The 20558-nt window shown below is 62.5% G+C and overlaps 1 protein-coding gene across 2 annotated transcripts in view; it reads right to left on the bottom strand.

Annotated features, from left to right (window-relative positions):
* Positions 1-20558, bottom strand: part of CARS1 (cysteinyl-tRNA synthetase 1) — a 42094-nt gene that overhangs the window by 2262 nt on the left and 19274 nt on the right. For both annotated transcript variants that reach the window (XM_039235380.1, XM_039235381.1), the window contains 13 exons: positions 14514-14654; positions 14264-14352; positions 12620-12741; positions 9066-9178; positions 8437-8565; positions 7962-8091; positions 7757-7860; positions 7243-7340; positions 6894-7083; positions 6200-6268; positions 4023-4104; positions 1012-1092; positions 422-489 (listed from right to left, as the gene is read on the bottom strand). In XM_039235380.1, the coding sequence (XP_039091311.1) occupies positions 422-489; positions 1012-1092; positions 4023-4104; positions 6200-6268; positions 6894-7083; positions 7243-7340; positions 7757-7860; positions 7962-8091; positions 8437-8565; positions 9066-9178; positions 12620-12741; positions 14264-14352; positions 14514-14654 (1416 nt within the window). The remainder of the gene's footprint in view (positions 1-421; positions 490-1011; positions 1093-4022; positions 4105-6199; positions 6269-6893; positions 7084-7242; positions 7341-7756; positions 7861-7961; positions 8092-8436; positions 8566-9065; positions 9179-12619; positions 12742-14263; positions 14353-14513; positions 14655-20558) is intronic.

The raw sequence follows: 20558 nt of genomic DNA, 5'->3' as shown, positions 1-20558 counted from the left end.
GAGAGGCCCCAGCCCCCGGGCCTGCCGGCCGCTCAGCGCCCGCTGCCGCGAACCCGCCCTGGCCCCTCGCCCCCTCATCCCGTGAACCGCGCCCCTGCCCTCTGGCCCCTGCCCCCCGCTTCCTGGGCAGAGGGAGGGGGACTGGCAGGCGCCCCTCAGGGACCAAGGGGACGGCACTTCTGCAGAGCGAGGCGCAGCCCAGCGCGGCAGCCGCGGGTGGGTCACCGCAGGGGCCTCTTGTCCTAAAACTCCGGGAGTAGCTTTTTAAGAGGAAGGTCCTTCCCTAGAAGGCAGACTTTTCCATCGCTCGACTCCCAGCGGTCACGTTAGGTCTCCTCCTGACACTTCGAGACCGGCCTTAACACAGGGGCTGGCGTGGACAAGGCACGCGTGGGCACGCAGCCGCTCGGGCGCCACTCACCCGTCGCTTCTCCTCTCTCTCCTTCAGCAAGGTCTCTCTGTCCCCCAGCTTGACCACGGTCGGCAGCCCTGAAGAGCCAAGTCCGTGAGGTGCGGCCCGGCCCCCTGGCGCCCCCTCGCTGCTCACGCGGCTTCAGCGTTAACTGTGACGTGGGGACGCCTTGCCGCTCGTCACAGAAAGCACAGAGATCATAAAACGGGACATGTCCCCTCAGTATTTAAAATCTAATAATCTCCCCCCACAGCCCAAAGCCCCCCAGGGTCAAGAGACACACAGTGAAACCAGAGGACGGTCCCCTAGGCCGCCGCCCGAGGGACACACAACAGCAGGGTGGCTGGTGGCCTGGCAGGTGGCAGTCAAACACCCGTCAAACCCAAGGGGTGTCCTCGACGGCCACAACCACAAACCTGCGAGGCCAGGCCCCAGGGGCCACAGGGGCACCACTCCGGGGGCCCTCATCATATAAAACCTCAGTGTCCTCTGACTCCGTCCCAAAGTTTTTAAAAGACGGCCCCTCCCCCGGCCTCCCCAGCCCCCCTACTGTCCACGCTGAAAGCTCTGGGGCCCTGGGGGCGGCGAGGAGGACCCACCTTCGTGGTCTTCGAACCGCACCCCGAGCTCGGGCAGGATGTCGTCCCGCAGAGCGTCGCTGAGCTGCAGGACCTCGGGGACTGTGGACACAGAGGCTTAGTCCGACCAGACACGAGGGGCGCCCCGGCCACAGCAGACGCGTGCCCTCTAGTGCCGCCCGGCGTAAGCCGTGGCCCACGCCCTGCCCGGGGACCCAGAGGCAGGTGCCATCTGAAGACGCACACGGCCTGGTCCCAGGGACTCTGGGCAGCGGACCCAGGGAAAGCGGGCTTCCCTGCACGGCAGAGAGAGGCCCAGCACCCCAAGTGCCTGGTCAACTGGGAAGGCGTCCGGGTGCGCCGAGCCCTCACAGCCCAGCACCGTGGTCCACACTCCAGGACCCAGGGGCCCAAGGCCACGCTCACTGGGAGCCCCCCCCCTCCCTGGACATCCCGCGAAGGCTCCTTGCTCTCTCCACGCCGCCTGCCCGGGGGCAGCCCCCATCTGCAGGCTCCTGTGGCTCTCGGGGCGAGAACCGTGCTCCCGTCTGCGCGCTCCCCCGTCCTCACGTCCTCGGGACAAAACCGCCAGGCCCAGGACCCACGAGGTTCCAAGCTCCCCCCAGCAAGAGCCAGAAATGGGCCAGAGTCCACGGAGCCCAGGCCCCCAGAGGCGCGGGAGCGCAGGGAGGGGGGGTCCGCCGGGGCAGGAGAAGAATCATGGGCACCGAACAGGGAGACCCGTCGGCTCGCGGCAGGCAGGCTCGGTGCTGGGGGGCCGGAGGGGGGGGGGAGAAGGCTGCGGGGCCCACCGGGGGAGAGGCGGTGAGCGCACGGCGCGGCACTTCCCGGCCTCGGAAAGGAGGGAGCGTGACGTGGTATCTGCTACCACACGATGGACCTGCAGTGATACGTGCCGGTCACGGAGGGACAGATACTGGGGACCTATGTGCACAAGGCCCTCGGAGGGATCAAGGCCACAGAGACAGAAGATGTAACAGCAGGCGCTGCGGCTGGCAGAGGGTGGAGTGTTTAACAGGACAGAGGGTCAGTTTGGGAGGATGGAAAGTTCTGGAGACGACGGTCGGGATGGGCACATAACAACGTGAATGTGCTTGGTGCACCTGCACGTGGTTAAGATGATACGGTTTATGTTACGTGCCTTTTACCAAAAATGAAAACGTAAGAGAGAAATGGCTCCTGCCCCCGTCTCCCCACTGCGAGTTCTGACTACACGCACGCCCTGGCTCCAACTTCTTCCCAATTCCCCAAGCCTCTCCCGGTCAGACACCCCCGCCCCACACCTTCCTGTTCGGCTGAGCTCTGGCCCTTTAATAGAGGAAACTGTTTCTCACTCATCTGTTAGGCCAGCACCTGGGCCCGGGAAACTAAGCTGAATGAACAAACCAGGGCTACCCTGAGCTTCTCGCTCTTTCTGTCTCCATGGCCAGGCCAAGGTCACATGACAGCCAGGTGCCTGACAGACAAAAACTCAACACTTGCTGCTGCTGTGGGGTCGGGAGACGGGTGGGTGGTGCCGCCTTCGGCCCTGAAGGCGCTCCCCCGCTGGGGACCAAGGTGTGCAGGCCCCGGGGCTCTGGCTCGCAGGAGGTTCCCTGTCTCAGGGCACAGGCCCCTGCGTCCCAGGTGATGGCCTCGGGCAGGATGACCTCTCAGGCCACCTGAGCCTTAGGGTAGGACAGCAGCCAGGTGGGCAAAGCGATACAGCATAAACACAGCCACCACCATCCTGACGTGGCCACCAGGCTTCGTCCATCTGCCACGGCAACGAGTGTACCAGCAAAGGGCAGCAGCGAGCCAAGAAGAGCAGAGCCGCACCCCCCAAGCCCACGGACCAGCACTGCTCTCAGGGCCCGAGCAGGGACCCGGCCGCCCGGCGCTGCCGTGCTGGGCTTGTGACGGACCCGCTTCCCCAGCACCTGCCGGGAAGGATGCCGGGGGACGGCCCGGGGGACAGCCCGGCAGAAATGCCCACGCTGCGCCTCCCCTCCCCAGCCCAAGATGCCAGCGCCATCACCGCTGTCGGACAAGTCAGCACAGGACCTGACAGTCCACTGGGCTTTTTCAGGTGCTTCCAAACAGCGCAGGAGCCAGGGCTGGAGACAGGGCCATGCTTGTTCAGCGGGTCCAAACGCCACAGCCCCGGCCTAAAGCTCCCTGCTCCCCACAACAGCACCATCAGATCCGGGCTCCTCCCCGAGGGGCCCACAGCCTCGGGGGCTCCACCCTCTTGCTCTGCCCTCCCCAACACAGGCCCAGGCCTGCTCATCCCCCTTTACGGTGCCGCTTCCTCCAGAGGCCCCCTGACCGCACCACCGGGCCCTCTGCCCGCCCCACCCGCGGGACACCCTGCCCGGACCCGCTCTGCCCAGGAGGCGGCCAGGAGAGCTCCAGGTGTGACTTCCTGGCACAGAGAGGCCTGGGGAGGGAGCACAGCACAGCAGGTGACAGGCGGCAGCTACAGTGAGTGACTCCAGCATGACCCTGGCAAGGCTCAAACCTTCGCACTCTCCTTTCCACCTGTGAAACGCTAAGCCCTGGGCCAGGCAGCGTGAGCGCGAGGAGCCCCGCAGCGCAGCCCGGCACGCTCCCAGCACCACACGCCCGTGGGCAAGGCCAGCGCCAGCAAGGGGTGTGCCTCCCGCCCTCACAGCTCACACACCCCATCCAGACGCAGCATTCTTGAAGATTCCAGGATGCACGACACGGATGGGCCCGGGGATGTTGGGAGGTGCAGCCCCCGCTCCCCCCGCCGGCCCCCTGCCTGCCGACTCAGCAGGGGAGGAAAGAAGCCCTGAGCAGACGAGAGGGCAGGCGCCCGGCCTGGCAGCTCCGGGGAGGCCCTGCCTCACTCAGCTGTCCTGCCCCTCGGGGACACATGGGGTCTAGAGACAACAGGGCTGTCACGACGTGCGGGTGGCACCGCAGACGCAGTGCCCAGGCTGGGCGCTGACACTCCCCCCGCACCGAGCACGCCCAGGGCGGCCCCACCCGGGCCGGGGGAGCCTCACCTTTCTGCTCTCGGGCGATCTTCCGCACGCCTTCTCTGAAGTCCGACAATACCTGCAGGTACGGCATGACCGTGGCCTCGAGCTGCGGAAAGAACGGGTTCGCTCGGAGGCCAGCTCGGCCTGCACTCGGGGACAGCGCTGGGCGCGCTGCAGAGCAGGACCACTGCGCACACGGCCCGCGGCTCCGCCACCGCGACCCGGGACGGGCTCCTCCCCAGCGCTCGGCCCGCGCCAGGCGTGCGGGGCCCCACGGGGACAGCGGGAGCCAGCGGCAGGCCGAGCGCCTCCCTCCGGTCCAGCCGGTCGGGTTCCGCCAGCCGCGCTGTTCAATGGCTCGCGGGGGCAGCTGTCTCAGGCCAGACGCGCGGTGGATAAAAAACACCCGTGTTCACAGTGAAACGGTTCACACACGCGTGCACACCCACTCCGCGGCTAACTGCCCGCAGTAACTCGGAAGCGGCCACAGGACGCAAAACCTGCCAGGAAAGGGAAGCCACAGACGGCAGAACCCCAGCCAGAGCAACAGCGATTTTATAAAAATCCTGTTACGTCTTTCCTGTTTTCCTAGCGGGCTTCTAAGCAAGTCTCTCCTGCCTCCCGATTAAGTCACCAGGAGGCTCAGCGACCCCAGCGATAATTGGCGGACGCAGCAGCCGGCTATGCTGATGGGCCCGGCCTCTCTTGCCCATTCTTGCACCTGGGCTGGGGCGCTGCCGTCCCGCAGGGGAGGGACCCGGCTTCGGGGTGGGGGGTTAGGTCTTCATCTCCACCGTGCCTGGGGCAGCTGTGGTGAGCCTGGGGCAGGGGGACAGCCTCAGCCGGCATGCTCAGGGGTCTGTCTGGAGGAGGCGACCCAGCGGTCTTCCCTGCTCCCACAACTCGGGTTTGGAGCAGGTGCATAGTCTTCATATGGTGACATGCAGGCCCCGCCCTGCGGCCTGGAGGCTCACCCGGCCCGTGTCCTGGGGCTGCATATCCCAATGAACTGCCTTCAAAGGGCCACTGAGGTCACCTGGAAAGGCCCCCACACAAGCACTGCATTTAAAAGTATATTTGAAGGGCGCCTGGGGGCTCAGTCAGTTGAGCATCTGACTTCGGCTCAGATCACCATCTCACAGCTCGTGGGTTCAAGCCCCGCGTCGGGCTCTGTGCTGACAACTCCGAGCCTGGAGCTGCTTCAGATTCTGTGTCTCCCTCTCTCTCTGCTCACGCTGTCTCTCTCTCTCTCTCTCAAAAATAAACACTAAAAACCTTAAAAATAAAAATGAAAGTATTGTTAAGTTCAAAAGTGGACAGTCTCAAATGTAGGAAGTGCTTTTTTTCTTTTTCTGGGAAAATAAGAATCTGGCATCACGGACACAAGAGAACAAAGCAGCTTGTGGGCTTCTTTTTCTGGAAAGCACCAAAGAACAGCTGGCTTCCCGGCTGACCAGGGCCCTGGGGTGTGGGCTCGGAGCTCAGGCCATCGCAGCACCTGACTGGTTCTGTCCCTCAGTTCTCGGGGAGACACCCGCAGGAAGCCGCTGCCATGGGACAATCTTAAAGAGGTTTTGTGTTTTTACTTTGTGCTTGGCTCCTGCTCTCATTTAAGTTAAGTCGTATTTGAATATTTACACGTGCGTTCTAATCAAACCACTTGAGATCATTCCAGAACAGGGGCGGACAGCGGAAGCACGTCTGACGTGAGCCTGGACGCACGCGCACCACGCAGCAGGAGCTACCGGCCATAAGGGTGACGCCAGCCGCCGCTGCCGACCTTTCTCCCCGTCAGACGCGCGGGCCAGCGTGGGGCCTGACCCACACGAGCAAGGACTGAGCGCCTGCGACCACACGCCCGTGCCGTGCGGCTGCGGCTTATTCACAGACTGCCCTGCCCAGCGTGCCCTCCCGGGGCGAGCTCACACGGCCGGCAGAGCAGCGCGGGGTCCCTGACGGCCGGCCGGGAGCCAGGCCCTGGCTGCCCCTGCACATGCGCGGGGGTAGCTGACTGTTCAACTCTCCAGGCGTGACCCGGGGCTCAGTGTGGAAGTCCGCGTGCAGGTGGGACCGGACGGGGGTCTCCAAGTGTCCACAGGGCTGGCCGAGGAGGGGAACGACGAGGGGACGGGGCAGATGTGGAAGGCAGGGCAGGGCCGCCCCAGGGAGGGGCTTCCCGGCGGCAGGTGCACCCTACTCACATTCAGGCTGCTGCCAGGTCCTCTGACTGGGAACCCCAGGGCGCTTTCCTCTTCTATGGCCCCAAAGATCTAGGAAGAGGAACCGACGTGCAGGAGTGCGTGAAGAGGCCCTGAGAGGCGGCTGGTGGCCATCGGGCCCGGGAAACACGCTGCTGCAGACGGGCAGGGGTAGGCGGTGCAGACAGCCTTGGGGGGGGGGCAGGCCCAGGGGTGCCCCCCGCCACCCTCTCCAGTCCGCTCTCAGTGAGGCCACTGGGCAGGAGGGGACCAGAAGGAGGGCACCTGGGGGCTCAGTCGGTTGGGCGTCCGACTTGGGCTCAGGTCATGATCTCACGGTTCGTGGGTTCGAGCCCCACATCGGGCTCTGTGCTGACAGCTCAGAGCCTGGAGCTGCTTCAGAGTTTCAGAGTCTGTGTCTCCCTTTCTCTCTGCCCCTCCCCCATTCACTCTGTCTCTCAAAAATAATTAAAAAAAAAAAAAAAAAAAGACCAGAAGGGTGAGGAGACCGAACCCAGAACTTGCCGGCACAGAGGGCGGCTGCACGCGTGTGGTCTCTATGGCGCAGGAGCACCGCCACGCGAGTGAAGGACGGAGCGGGTCCCAGCGTCCGCACCCCATGCATCGCTGTGCGTCCGGGGCCTCCGTGCACATAGCCCAGCGAGGACGCGGGCCCGCACCTCAGGGGGCCGCTCACCTTCAGCATGCGGGTGAGGTACAGGGCGATGCTTTCCAGCAGGGCCCGGTTGGGCCGCCTCCTCGCGGCCTTCCGGGCCGCCATGTAGAGGTTGCACTGGCTGACCAGAGCCCTCATTTCCTCCAGCACAGTGCGCGTGTCCACGTTATCACAGAGGGCTTCGTGAACCGCCATCTTCTTCTCGTAAAAGCTGAGCAAAAGGAAGGCACAGAGTGTCACCGACAATGCACTGCCAAGGGCCCCTCGCCCTGCGACCTCGCCACAGCCTCCCTGCCCCGCCGGGCATGCCCCCAAGCCCTGGAGCATCCCTCCAGGAAAGTGTCCCCCCCCAGGAAAGTGTCCCCCCCACCTGTTGTTCAGCTGTGATTCTTCATCTTCCCACTTTTCAAATCGACCGGTTATATCCACAGGAGCTCGAAGGAGGTCTTTCACATTCAAGAAAAACTCCTAAAGTCAGAAAATTCAGTCTCGCAGCGTCTAGGAAGCTTCTCCGTCCGGGAGGGGGCCGAGGGGGCTGAGGGGCTGTGCCAGGGAGGCACGTCTCTGATCTGGGAACCACGCCTCCGGTACCGCCAGGTGGCGGCGAGGACCGGGGCAGCTCTTCCTTCCAGATGGGAGTGTGTCTGCGTGTCCCAGGTTAAGCCTGACACGGGATCGGCCGACGGGACAGAGGTGACTGAAACGTGCCACACGCTCCTGCCGCTAGCAGGCACCGGGGCTTTCGGGAAGGGGGCACGGGGCGGGGCTGCCCCGAGTGAGGCTGCCGTCGCCAGTCCCCGTCCTCCACTGGGGCGGGCGGGGTGGGGGCAGCGGTCGCCGCAGCTGAGCCGGGGCGCCCCCGCGTCGGGGACGTGGGCACTTACGGTCATGAACTTCTCATACTGGAGCGCGGACTCCATGGTGTTGCTCGAGTAATCCAGCGTGTCCTTCCACGAGTGCATGAGGAAGGCCAGCCGCAGCTGCCGCGCTGGGAGGGGACACAGCGTGGCGGTGCCCTCAGCCTCCCGGGCAGCCCCCGCCACCACGCGTCCGAGAGGCGGGACGGCCTTTGGGGGAGGTCCAGTTTACCTGAGTGCTTCTTCAGGGCGTCTTTAATGGTGATGAAGTTCTTGAGCGACTTGGACATCTTGCAGCCCGCGATGGTCAGGTGGCCCGTGTGCAGGAAGTAGCGGACCCAGCAGTCGTTGTCGAAGTAGGCCTGCTCCGGACGGGGTACAGCAGGGGCAAGGTCAGGGGCGCGCATGCCCTGCGAGCACTCTGCACCCCATGAGGGGCTGCCTTTCCCAGCTGGGGAACTGGGGCTCAAGGGACAGCCCCGAGTCAATGGCCCAAGAGGGTGCACACGGCCTGTCTGTTGCCCAAGGTCCGGCTGTTCACGTGGGAAACCAGACCAAACCACCAGGGATCAGATTCCGCCCGCAAGAGCCCAATGTGGGCATCAGGCTCCGCTCAGCACCCTGCGAGCAGCGCCCCTGGCTTCTTCCGCCACCGCGGGGAGAACTCAAGGCCCCCCCGACCGGAATAGCAACCAGCCTCTGCCTACCTCCGACTGGGCCAGCTCGTTGTCATGGTGGGGGAAGCGGAGGTCGAAGCCCCCTCCGTGGATGTCCATCGAGGCCCCCAGGAGCGTGCCTGCCATGGCAGAGCACTCGATGTGCCATCCCGGGCGCCCCTAGGATCCAAATGACCTGGTGACTGCCGGCCAGCCCTCCCCGCCCAGGCCTTCAACTGTTCCCGCGCCCCAGTGTTCGTGAGCCTCCGAACCTGAGCCTTATCAGGACAGGTGTTACATTCTACACATGAAAACCTCAGGGGCACCCACACAGTCAAGTTCACAGCAGGCTCTGGAGGCCGAGGTGGGGCTGAGAACCTCCCAGAACCACCTAGCACAAGACCAGGGGCAGACACCAACACCCCCTTCCCGTGGCCTTGGGCCACAGGGACATTGGAGAGTGGTCTCATCTCCAGGAGCGGGTAACGCTCAGAGTCAAAGGCCCCAGGACAGGGGGCCAATCTTCCTGGAAAGAGTCCCAAAAGGCACGTCCCATGCCCCAAGGCCCACGAGGCTGTGGCATCTGGGTCCCCAGGACAGGTGGGCGCCGCACCAGCAAGGGGCCCGCCAGCCACCGGGTCCCACCCCCACCACAGCCCCGCCCCTTCCCGGGGGCCCACCTTTCCCCACGGGCACGGCCAGGACGGCTCGCCTGGCTTGGAGGCCTTCCACAGGGCGAAGTCATTGGGGGACCGCTTCTCACTCAGGCGGTCTGCGGAGACGCTCAGGTCACCTGCGGACACGGGGAAGCAGGTCACCAGGGCCGCCTAGCAGGCAGACCGGTGTCGCTGCAGGGCTGCCGCGGTAGCTGCTGGCCCATGCGTCTCATTTCCATGGATTTTCTCGGCCGGCGCCGCGGCTTCCCCACTACCCGGGGCCCGGACCGTACCCGCCACTCCTCAGACCCTCCTCGCCGCCCACCCCTCAGGGCCGCGGCCCGGGTCCAGGGCAGCAGCACACTGCAGGCTGAGGGGTGGTGGCCCTCGGGGGGGGGAGGGCATGGCCCCACATGTCTCCCAGCTGCGGCTCCGGGAGGCCTGAGAACCAGCAAAGCTGCTGCGCGCGGCTCCTTGGCCCCGTGGGCGGCGAAGCAGGACATCACTGCTCCTCCGGGCCTGGCCGGGCTCCCAGACCCGGCCCCCCCGGGGAAAGAGGCGGCCGGTCACGGCAGGCCCCCGGGGAGCAACGGGGAAGGATTCGCCACCACCGAGGGACACTTCCCTGGGCCACACGTGGGGGCCGTGGAGCCCACCGAGCCGGCAGCGGCCGAGAGGACGACCGCCTGCACACCCCCCCTTGCACAGGGGCCAGGTGAGGGGGGCAGCGTGGGGCACGGACCCGGGTGCTGTCGCCCCCCGGTGGACAACACCGGAACAGCAACCACAGACTCAGCAGAGCTCTAAGGCCACCAGCTTTCACACAACAGGGCAGGCAAGCGGGAGGCCGCCCGGAGAACAGCCGGGGGAGAGCGCGCTGAGGATGCTTCTAGAACAAGCCTGACACCTGTCATCCGGCACTAAAAGTAGAATACTTGGAAACGACGAGAAAGCCGGGGAAACAACGCCACGGTCACAAAGAAAGGCATACTCGCTGTCGGTCGCCAGGCAGCCCTGTTTGCAGGTTTCTGGGTTGTTTTAATCTCTGCAAACCAAACAAACACCCACACGCGGCGGGACGGACTCTGCCCTGGCCTCCTGTCTCCTCAGGGAGCCCGTCACCACGTCCGGCCAGCCGCTCAGACGACGGGACGAGGCACCACCACACGCCTCTGGCCACAGCCTGTGTCTGCGCGTTTGGGCTTTTACTTTCCGTCATCGTGAGCACAGTTACCCTGAACGTATCTGACTGTTCAAATTTTTGAAAAGTTCTGTGACAGAGCAAAGAGGACCCCGGTTCGCACCCCCCCCCATCCTTCACCAAATGCCACTTGGGAAGCCCCTGCTACCTGCTCTGGATTCTGTGCCGCCCTCCTGGTGTCCTTCGTCGTCTCCCAGGCCACCCAACGTGACCCCCGCACGCTGGTTCGTGCCTCCCCCCGATGTGCTGCTCCCCGGGACGGCCCCAGGCCCCCTTCCCTACCGGAGCCCCGCACCGTGCGGCCAGCAGGGCCGCGGAAGCGTAACTGTCCCTGAAGGGGGTGTGACCCTCTTCGTCCCTTTACTGCTCTGGCCCCTGGGATGCAAAGGCTCGAATGTCAGTCTAGAGACAAAAGGTCCAAGAACAAGTGACATTTAGGAAGAACCCGGGGGGCTGGCTCAGCCCGAAGAGCACGAGACTCTTGGTCTCGGGGTCATGAGTTTGAGCCTCGTGTCGGGTGTTGAGACTACCAGAAAAGGAAAAAGAAGAGAAAAGGGAAAAGAGAAGAAAAAGGGAGAAAAAGAAAGGAAAGGAAAGAACTTTAAAAAAAAAAACAGAAGAAGAACGCAGCTGGGGGGATGGGGAGGCCTCCCGAGAGCAGCGGCCCTGGGGCCCCCCTCCCCTGACGCGGCGCTGCCCTGCTGCCGTCCCGCCCGGGCCTGATTTTGCATCAGTCTTGTCGGCAGGTTCCCTGCATTGTGAATCCTTGCGAAGGACCAGCTGCTGCTTTAAACGACTCGTTTCTTCTGCCTCTTCTTTTGATGCTCACACCCCCAGCTCTTCGCTGCTCCTTTTCGGGCTGACAGCCGCCCTCTCGTTTTCCGGCCTATTCTTTCTCAGAACTACGCTGAACAGCCCAGGCGGCCTTGACCCGGCCCGTGAGCCGCACGGGGCAGGGAGGTCCGCCCGGCCTCCTGCGGCTGTTCCGTTTCGACCATGGGCGACTCCCTCCGCGGCTTTCTTTTCCTGCGGCTCATCCAGGAGAGTGACCTGAAGCAGGTCTGGACACCTTCGACGTCCCCTAGCGCCGGCGTCCTCAGTGTGCCACGGGCAGAAGACGCGGTCCCCGGGGGATGGGGGGCTGACTCCTCATGCACCCGGCGCGGGTCCTACGCGGGCTTGCGGGAGGCCCTGCCCCCATTCGGGCGTGTGAAGCCCCGTCTGCTGGACGAAGCCTCGCTCCCTGCACACCTCAGTCCTGCTGTGCCTTGGGGGTCTCGACCCGTCTGAGCTACCGCTCTGTGGGGCGTGCACGGGCCTCCCCTGCACACCGGGTGCACCAGCCCTGAGGCTGCAGGGGCCCCACTGCCAGTCCACGCGAGTCCGTGACCGTCCTCCAAGGGCATGGGCGCCTCAGCACCGTGGCCGAAACTTCCTCTACTCTGCAAGACGCACTCAGCGATCCTCAAGGGGCCGGGGGGCTCGGGTGGCTGGCTGTCTCGCTTGTGGCTTTGGCTCAGGTCATGATCGCACAGTGCCTGAGTTCCAGCCCTGTGTCACGCCCTTCTCTCCCTCCGCCCCTCCCCCCGCCCCCAATCGTGTGTGTGTGCACAGAGGCGTGCTCTTGCTCAAAATAAATAAGTAAACTTAAAAAAAACAGAAAACAAAGAGAGAACCCAGGGATTCCAAGGCGCAGCCTGGGCACTGGAGGGTGACGCCTGCTCGCACCCAGAACCAACAGTTCCCCCAGGACCTGACCTGAGGAGTCCCGCCCCGCGTCCCCGCCGTGCTCGTCCGGGCACCGCACAGGGCTGTGCCCGTGCAGGGCAGCGACCGCCACCCCAGCCGCCACACGAGCACCAGGGGCTGTCCCGCCGTCCCCTGCTCCCCAGGGACGGAGCCGCTCCTCCCCCGGCTGCCGGTGCATGGCCGGGCCCTGTAGGTCCCGACTGGGGACCGCGCCTCCTCTGTGCAGGTGCAACGAATCCGCGCCTTCAGTCCCAGCAGCCCTGGGGCTTTCATGTCCCCAAACCCGTAGCTCAGATGCCAAGGGCGCCACCTGCTGACCCGGGAGTTGGGGGCCGCTGCTCCCTCACTCAGCGGCCACAACCCGCATTCTCGTGACACCCCAGCGCTGGGGGTCCCACGCCAGCACGCAGCACGTCCCACAGGCAGCCCTGACCCCCCAGATCCAGGCCGGGGTCGGCAACACTTTTCCAGACGCTGTTGGACACACTCACTCTTTAGTTTCTTGTGGGAAACTCCTCAGGCTCCTTGGGCAGCAAGGCAGGGCTCCCGGGCGCCCAGGCGGGCCAGGCTGGAGTGAGGGAGGGGCCGTGCTGCCAGGGCCTGACCCTCCTCGCCCGGCCCTGCTTACCTTCCCCTTCCTGCAGGGCTTTCTGGTCCCCGACGGCTTCGGGCACCAGCTTCCCGTAGGAGTGTCTCTCGCTGGAAGCAAACTTCACGGTGTCAAAGTAGACGGACCCGTTGGAAGCGTAGCTGGGAAAGAAGAGCGAGGCTGCTGCAGAGCAGGACACGCACAAACGGCCCGGCCGCCTCGCGGGAGGACGACCTGCAAAGCCCAGCGTTACACGGCCGTCCCACGGCTCCACGATGCAGCAGCTCACAGCCACGGCCGCCACGCAGGCCGCATGGGCCCGACACACACACCTCGTCACGGGGGCCAAGTCCTCGCTCTCGGGGCAGCGCCGCCCCCTGCAGACCCTCGGCCTCGCGTCCTGTGGCCACGCAGCTCCCGCCCTGCCCCCCGCCTTGGGGACAACGCAGTCCCTGCGTGCCCTCCCTCGCTCTGTCTGCTCTCTACCCTCCCGCACGGCCCCCATAAGGCTCGCTGCCTCCCAGAAGCACTCCAGATTATTCCAGCCGAGAGCGACCTGTCTTCTCTCACCTTGGTTTTGCCCATGACCCTCCGTGTGGCACAACCACGTGTTGCCCTGCAGTGACCGTGTCGGGGGGGGGGGGTGGCGTCACCACTTCCCGGGAGCCTGTGCAGCCCCGGGCCCCACACCAGGTCTCCCGCTCTCCACATCGCCCCAGTGACCCCTCATCTCGCCATGAGGCGGGGAAGGGCGCTCCCGGAGCAGGGGCACAGTGAACGGGCACCCAGCACCGCACACCCCGTGCCCCCAGTTACGCTTCTGAGCGTCGGTGATTTCCGACAGCGCTGACTTTGGAGACTCGGACAGTGTTTTGTGCATCAGGTGGTGCCAGGAGGGGAGCCCAGGGGCTCGGGGCTGGGGAGGTGACTTGTGGACAAGGGCTCTCGTCACAGGCCGCACGGCAGGAACACCACCTCCAGACACACAGCAGGTCCACGCTCAGCAGCCCCGGCCCATGCTCACGTCGTAGCCGTGGCCCTGCAGGTGGCTTACAGGCGGGCGCTCTCTGCAGCACCCCATCCTTGCCTTGGCCCCAGGCAGGCTACTTGGTGGGCTCGGCCCCAGGTGCGGGGCCAGGCCCCAAGCTACACCAGCAAGTGCTGGGGGCAGAGGGGAGGGGTGGGCAGAGTGGTCGGGGCAGGCCGGGTACAGCCAACGCCCCCTCTGCTCTCGCTCCTGCCCTGAATAAGGACATGGCGTCCGCACAGCTAAATGCCTGGGCGAGCGGCAGCCACAGCAAGGAAAACCCGGAGCGTTCTCTCTCAGAGCAGCGAGGAGAGAGGCTGCCGTGAGGGTCGGCTGCTCACGTGGTGAGGTCACGGGCTCAGGCGTGTCCTCCCCAAACTCCCGAGTGTCAGGACCGGATGGTATTTGGAGACGGGGTCTTTACAGGAGCGAAGCGCGGTCACCGGGGGGGCCCTAAGCCCATGTGACCCCTCAGTAGTGTCCAGGTAGGAGGACATGCTGAGGGCACAGGAGGAGCCCAGGGCCGTGTGCAAAGTGACAAGTGCGTGAACAGGCCGCCGTCTGCCGGCCCTGTGCCGCCTGGAGCAGAGGTGGGGCGGCCGCCCTCCCCGGACAAGCTTCCTTCCCTGGGCTCCCACGGGGAGGGCCCGGCTTACCCATAGCCATTGTCCACTATCTTCCTGACAAAGTTCACGATCTCCGGCACATATTCGCTAACCCGGGTCAGGACGTCCGGAGGGAGAACCTGGGGGTGACAGGAACAAGTCCCCGTCTTCCTTCTGGAACGGCACGCTCGGGAAGCAGCAGCACCTGGCGGCCGCCAGGGAGCCCTCGCGTCAGCCCTGACCGAAGACGGTCCGGACGGCGGTCATCAGGAGCGCGGGCAGGCCGCCGGGCGACACTCACGTTCAGGGCCTCCATGTCCCTGTGGAACTCCTCCTCCCAGAACTTGGGCAGCTTGGAGAAGATGGAATTGTCCGTGACCTCGCTGCCGAGCGTGGAGTCCAGCCACTCGGAAAGCAGATCTTTTGCTTCTTCCAACAACACCTGCGACGAAGACACAGCATCCACACACGAGCCTGGTCTCACAGGCTCACACCCCGTGCAGCCGGCCTGCGGCGGTGGAGGCCTCGTGCCCAGGGACGTGCCGCGCCCAGCCCCGCGCGCCAGGGGCCGCGTCTCCGTGAGGCCACGACGCACATGCCGAGGGCGCGGCACCAACACCGGCCTCCGGAAGCGGGAGGTTCGGAGATGCGGCACAGTCACGAGGCCCGACTACTGTGGTCAGAGGCGTGGGGCGGCCTTGGGGACGACAGGCGGGGCTGTGGCTGCCGCGAGGCGGGAGCGCGCACAGTGCGGTCATCCACGGCGGGGACACGGAGATGGCAGGCCTCGTCCCGGAGGGAGGTCTCACGACCGGGACGCCCTGACCGTCAGGGGCCATCGACTGAGGACACAGCCCCACGTCACGGGCAGCGCGGGAGCGAGGCGCGTCCTATCACCACAGCACTGTCGTCGGACGGGGGAGACGTCCACCCATGACGTGACGTGACGTGAGCATCCTGGCCGTGGCCTGAGCCGTGCGGGCCGGGGGACCCGGAGTCCTGCTCCGCGGGAACCCGGCGTCTGCAGCAGGCTAACCGGAGCACTGACCGGCGTGTGGGGACAGGCAGGCGGCCTGTGGTCCCCCAGTGGGGGCAACCGGGCCAAGACCAAAGGGTGCAGGGAGAAAGTTCAGGAAAAGTGGATACGGCAGACACGGTGAGGACACGGGGGTGCGTTTGTACACATGACACGGACGGGAAAGGCGCAGCTAGGGGCTCCCACGTGGGACACACCTGCTGCTGGCCGGCGGGCAGCCAAAGGGACCCGCCAGGAGGCCCAGCCCCGCCCCCCAGGCCGGGTGCCAGGGAGGCACAGTCCAGAGGTGTGGGCTCGCTCGAGACAGAACCTCACCCAGGGCCTGGCACTCGGCCCGGCCCCAGCCCGGTCACCTCCCTGCCTGGCCGCTCACAGCCAGGTGCCCCACGGCCGCTATCGTGGGAACGTGACCCGGCACGCCGAACGGCAGAGAACGACGTGAGGACACAGGGCGGTGGCAGCGGCAGCAGATGCGGCAGGGCCCCCGCGCCCGTCAGAGCTGGGGGTTAAGACTCCTGGGACTAATACGCTCAGGGCTCCGACGGACACGGCCGACGGCGCAGGATCAGAGGGTCAAGGCGAGCGGGGGGAAGGCGGTCCTGAGAGAAGAGGCGGGAGGCGGGGGTCAACCACAGCGGGACGGACACGACGGCCGTCCTGGGTGCGGCCATCGGGAGATCGGACGTGGCCGACGGAAGGATCTCGGGGCTTGAGGACAATGGAAGAGAACCCCCCAAAACTGAAAATCAGAAAGGCTTCGCTCCCAAAGACTGAACAAAACCGAACAGGGTAGCCAAGGACCCGGGACCGCCACAGACGTGCCCAGGACAGCAAGGGAAAGGGAGGGAGAACCATGGGAAACCCCACCGCGCGAGGGCGCCCCGCGCGGGTCGCACACTATACCGCGGGCGCAGGACGACACCCGGACGCCGTACCCGACGCCGTGCTGAGGCTGCACAGAATCGAAGGTGATATGATCCTGAAAGAAGTCAGAGGAAAACCCCTCGCCTGTCGGAGGAGCGGAGGCGAGAGCTGCGCCTGACTTATCCTCACACGGCGTGCAAGCGAGAAGGCACGGGGGATACTTAAGTGCGGAGACAAAACGCTCGCCACCCTGGAACTCTGTGCCGGTGACGTGAGTCTGCAAAGCAAAGGCAAACAAACCGAGGGAACTTGTTGCCGGTAAGCCTGCTTTGCAAGGAACGTCCAGAGAAGTTCTCTAGGAAACTCTTTAGGAAGTAACAGAGGCCGGAAACCTGGGTCTACGTCGGGTAAGAAGGGACATCAGAGGAAGAACAAGTGCAGGCACAATAAAAACTATTTATTTTATTTTTAGAGAGAGAAGAGAAAGAGCGCACAAGTGAACAGGTGAGGGCAGAGAGAGGGAGAGAGAGGGAATCCCAAGCAGGCTCCAAGCTGTCAGGGCAGAGCCCGACGTGGGGCTGGAGCCCGTGACCCTGGGATGATGATCTGAGCCGAAACGGGAGTCAGATGCTCAACCGACTGAGCACCCAGATGCCCCAGAACTCCTATTTTTTTTTTTTAACTGACCTAACAGAGAACAGTTGGTCCAAAATGACTATTAGGAATGCATCGATTTGCACGTTTATGTACCTATTTAGGTAGGCACGGTGCCCTCCGGGTTTACCGACCGCTAAGAGGAACGACGGCCATGACACAAGGGCGGGAGGGCGCTCTGATGACCACGGGGGTTGACTATTTTTGTTGAGATCAGGCCTAGGTGTACACTGCAAACTCGAGGGCAACCACTAAAAACAGAGCATTACTGATATGCTATAAAAGGAGAGCGAGTGGAATCACGTGGAACGCTCATGAAAACCATGAAGACCGAAAAGGAGTGGAGGACAAAACGGGAACAGAGGACACGGGCAACAACGGAGAGTAGTGCACAGCGTGGGTAAGACTCCAGGGACGTCAGCGCCACTCTGAACGTCAATGGTCTAAAGCCCAATTAAAAGAGATCATCAGAGGGGATCAAAATACAAGACCCGACTTTCAGGTGCCCAAAAGGAATCCACTTTAAATAAAAAGACATGTACAGATCAAAAGTAACTAAATGGATGGAGGAAAGCGTACCGTGCTGCCACGGTGAAAATAAGTGAAATAAAGCAGGAGTTACTTTCCCACAAAGCAGATTGCAAAGCCAGGAGAGTCGTGAGGGGCGCGGCTCAGGTCTCCCGGGCAGCCGTGCTGGCCGTGTGCAGGCCCTCAGGCAGGGCATCGGACCACACCAGGCAAGGGAAACTAAAGCAAACATGAACTATTGGGACCTCATCAAGACAAAAAGCTTCTCCACAGCAAAGGAAACAACAAGACTAAAAGGCAGCGGACTGAATGGGAGAGGATATTTGGAAATGACATACCAAATAAAGAGTAAGTATCCAAAATCTATAAAGAACTTATCAAATTCAACACCCAAAAAACAAAGATTCCAGTGAAGAAATGGGCAAAAGACACGAACAGACACCTCTCCAAAGAAGACGTCCAGATGGCCAACAGACACAGGAAAAGATGCTCAACATCACTCATCATCAGGGAGCTGCAAATCAAAACCGCAATGAGATACCACCTCGCAGCCGTCAGAATGGCCGAGACACTAACAACTCAGGCAACGACAGATGGCGGCGAGGATGCGGAGGAAGAGGCTCTTCTGTGCTGCTGGTGGGAATGCGAACTGGTGCGGCCGCTCTGGAAACAGTGTGGAGGTTCCTCAAAAAATGAAAACGAGAACTGCCCTGTGACCCAGCAACTGCACCACTAGGTATTTACCCAAGGGATCCAGGAGCGCAGTTTCGAAGGGGCACGTGCATCTCAGTGTTTACAGCAGCGCTATCGACAACAGCCCGTGTTTGGAAAGAGCCCAGATGTCCATCAACGGACGGATGGATAAAGAAGATGTGGTTTATGTATACAATGGAGTATTACCCGCCGATCAAAAAGAACGAAATCCTGCCATTTGCAACTACGTGGATGGAACCAGAGGGCACTGTGCTAAGCGAAGTCAGTCCCAGAAAAACATCACATGACGTCACCCACATGAGGACTTTAAGACACACAACAGATGAACATGAGGGAAAGGCAGCAAAAATAATATAAAACAGGGAGGGGGACAAAACGTAAGAGACTCTTACATACAGACAACAGGGTTACTGGAGGGGCTGCGGGAGGGGGAGGGGCCCGAAGGAATCTCCTCCTGAAGTCACTGCTGCACCAGGCGCCAACTGAGATGTAAAGTAAAAAACAATTAAATTTAATAAAAAGGTCACCTTGCTATAAAGAAAATACTGAAAGCCGTTTTTCTAGCACCTGGAAGGAGACAAGGACACCTATTCCCCCACCTCCATCCAACACTGGACTGAGGTCCCAGCCAGCCCAGGGCACGGAAGACAGAGATGGTTATAGTACTTCGAAAGAAACAGGAGAAACGAATCAAAAGACGAGACCGAGAGAATGAAAGGCAGACGCCAGAGCGTAAAAACATGTGTCCTTCACAGATGTGTGCAAGCGTGCAGAGAGCTCCTTCCCACCAAGAAAAAGCAAAACAGACGACCCATCACAAATGGGCAAAAGGCAATTATTTCCCAGAAGAAGGCCTGCAAATGGCTGAGAGGCGCGCATGCACACACAACACGCGCACACACACACACACACACACACACACACACACACACACGGGGGCAGCTCCCAAGGGCGCAGCAGTTCACACCTCCCTGCCCAGCACCCGAGCGCCCGCACACGGCTGCCTGCGGTGGACAGACATGGGCCTCTGGCGCCCGCTCCTCCGAGCACACCCGACCGAGCCGCGCACCCTCGAGCACCGGCAGGACAAAGAACGCGCCGTGGGGTGAGCTCACACGCGGGGCCCTCGGCAGCGGCCGGGCACGGGCACAGCCGCACAAGGAAAGCAGGCGCATCGCACAGACACAGCGCTGAAGGGTCAGCCCGCCAGGAAGCCCGGAACACGCCAAAGCCATCAATGCTGAAGAGCCAGGACCGTGGTGAGCTCTGGGGGACAGTTGCTGGGAGTGGGCAGGAGGGGGCTTCTGGGAAGCTCGGCAAGGTTCCATTTCTTCATCCAGGTGGTGGCTACAAGAATGTGTTCGCTGAGTGAAAAATTCATAATCGTAAATGTACGTTTCAGCGAATTTTTCTGATTCTGTTACAGTTACAATTTTTTTTAATGTTTTATTTATTTTTTGAGAGAGAGAGAGACAGCGTGAGCAGAGGAGGGTCAGAGAGAGAGGGAGACACAGAATCTGAAGCAGCTCCAGGCTCTGAGCCGGCAGTCAGCACAGAGCCCGACGCGGGGCTCAAACCCACGAACCGAGAGATCATGACCTGAGCCAAAGTCAGACGCTTAACTGACTGAGCCACCCAGGCGCCCCCATTTTTTTCATTTATTCAATAAATGATCATTAATAATTAAAATAAATAAAAGAACAGAAATCATATATTGTTTCTGCTCTTAGACCACTGTGAAATTGAACTAGAAACCAGTAGCAGAAAGAGAGGTAGAAAACCCCACAACACGTGGAGATCAAAGAACACACTTCTAGGGGCGCCTGGGTGGCTCAGTCGGTTAAGCGTCCGACTTCAGCTCAGGTCATGATCCCACGGTTTGTGGGTTCGAGCCCCGCGTCAGGCTCTGTGCTGACAGCTCAGAGCCTGGAGCTGCTTCGGATTCTGCGTCTCCCTCTCTCTCTGCCCCTCCCTCCCTCATTCTTTCTCCCTAAAAAATAAACACTTGAAAGAAAGAAAAGGTGCTGGAATAATGAGATGCCCACTTGCAAAAAGAAGAAACTAGGCGCACTCTTCTCACCCTTCACCACAAGTGACTCGCAGGATGGTGCATCTGGGAGGGACACGCAAGCTGTGACACTGGAGGTCACCCAGGAGCAGGCGTACACAAGCTTGCGTGTGGTGCCAACTCAGTCTGGGAAAGGAAGTGGTGCGCCCGACTGTATTAAAACCACAGAGTTCTGCTCTGAGAACGTCACGGCCAAGAGCACAGAAAGACAAGTTCAGACGAGGAGAAAATATTTGCCAAAGACACCACGGTAAAGGGCTGTTACCCAACCTGTGTGCACTCAACAAAAGGAAAACAAACAACTCGATGGAAAGTGAGCCAAAGACCTTGCCAGGCCCCTCCCCGAAGAAGAGGCCAGACGGCAGACAAGGGCGTGGAAAGATGCCCCCACTGATGCCGTCGGGAAGCCCACACCCCACCAGGGGGTGCCGTGGCACAGCTATCGGAATGGCCAAAATACACAGACGGCACTCCACGCCGGG

The sequence above is a fragment of the Hyaena hyaena genome, unplaced genomic scaffold, assembly GCF_003009895.1.
Source record: "Hyaena hyaena isolate Hyena2069 unplaced genomic scaffold, ASM300989v1 scaffold_98, whole genome shotgun sequence".
Taxonomy (NCBI): Eukaryota; Metazoa; Chordata; class Mammalia; order Carnivora; family Hyaenidae; genus Hyaena; species Hyaena hyaena.
The sequence above is the reverse complement of the archived record's forward strand: the minus strand, read 5'-3'. Positions and strand labels throughout refer to the sequence as shown.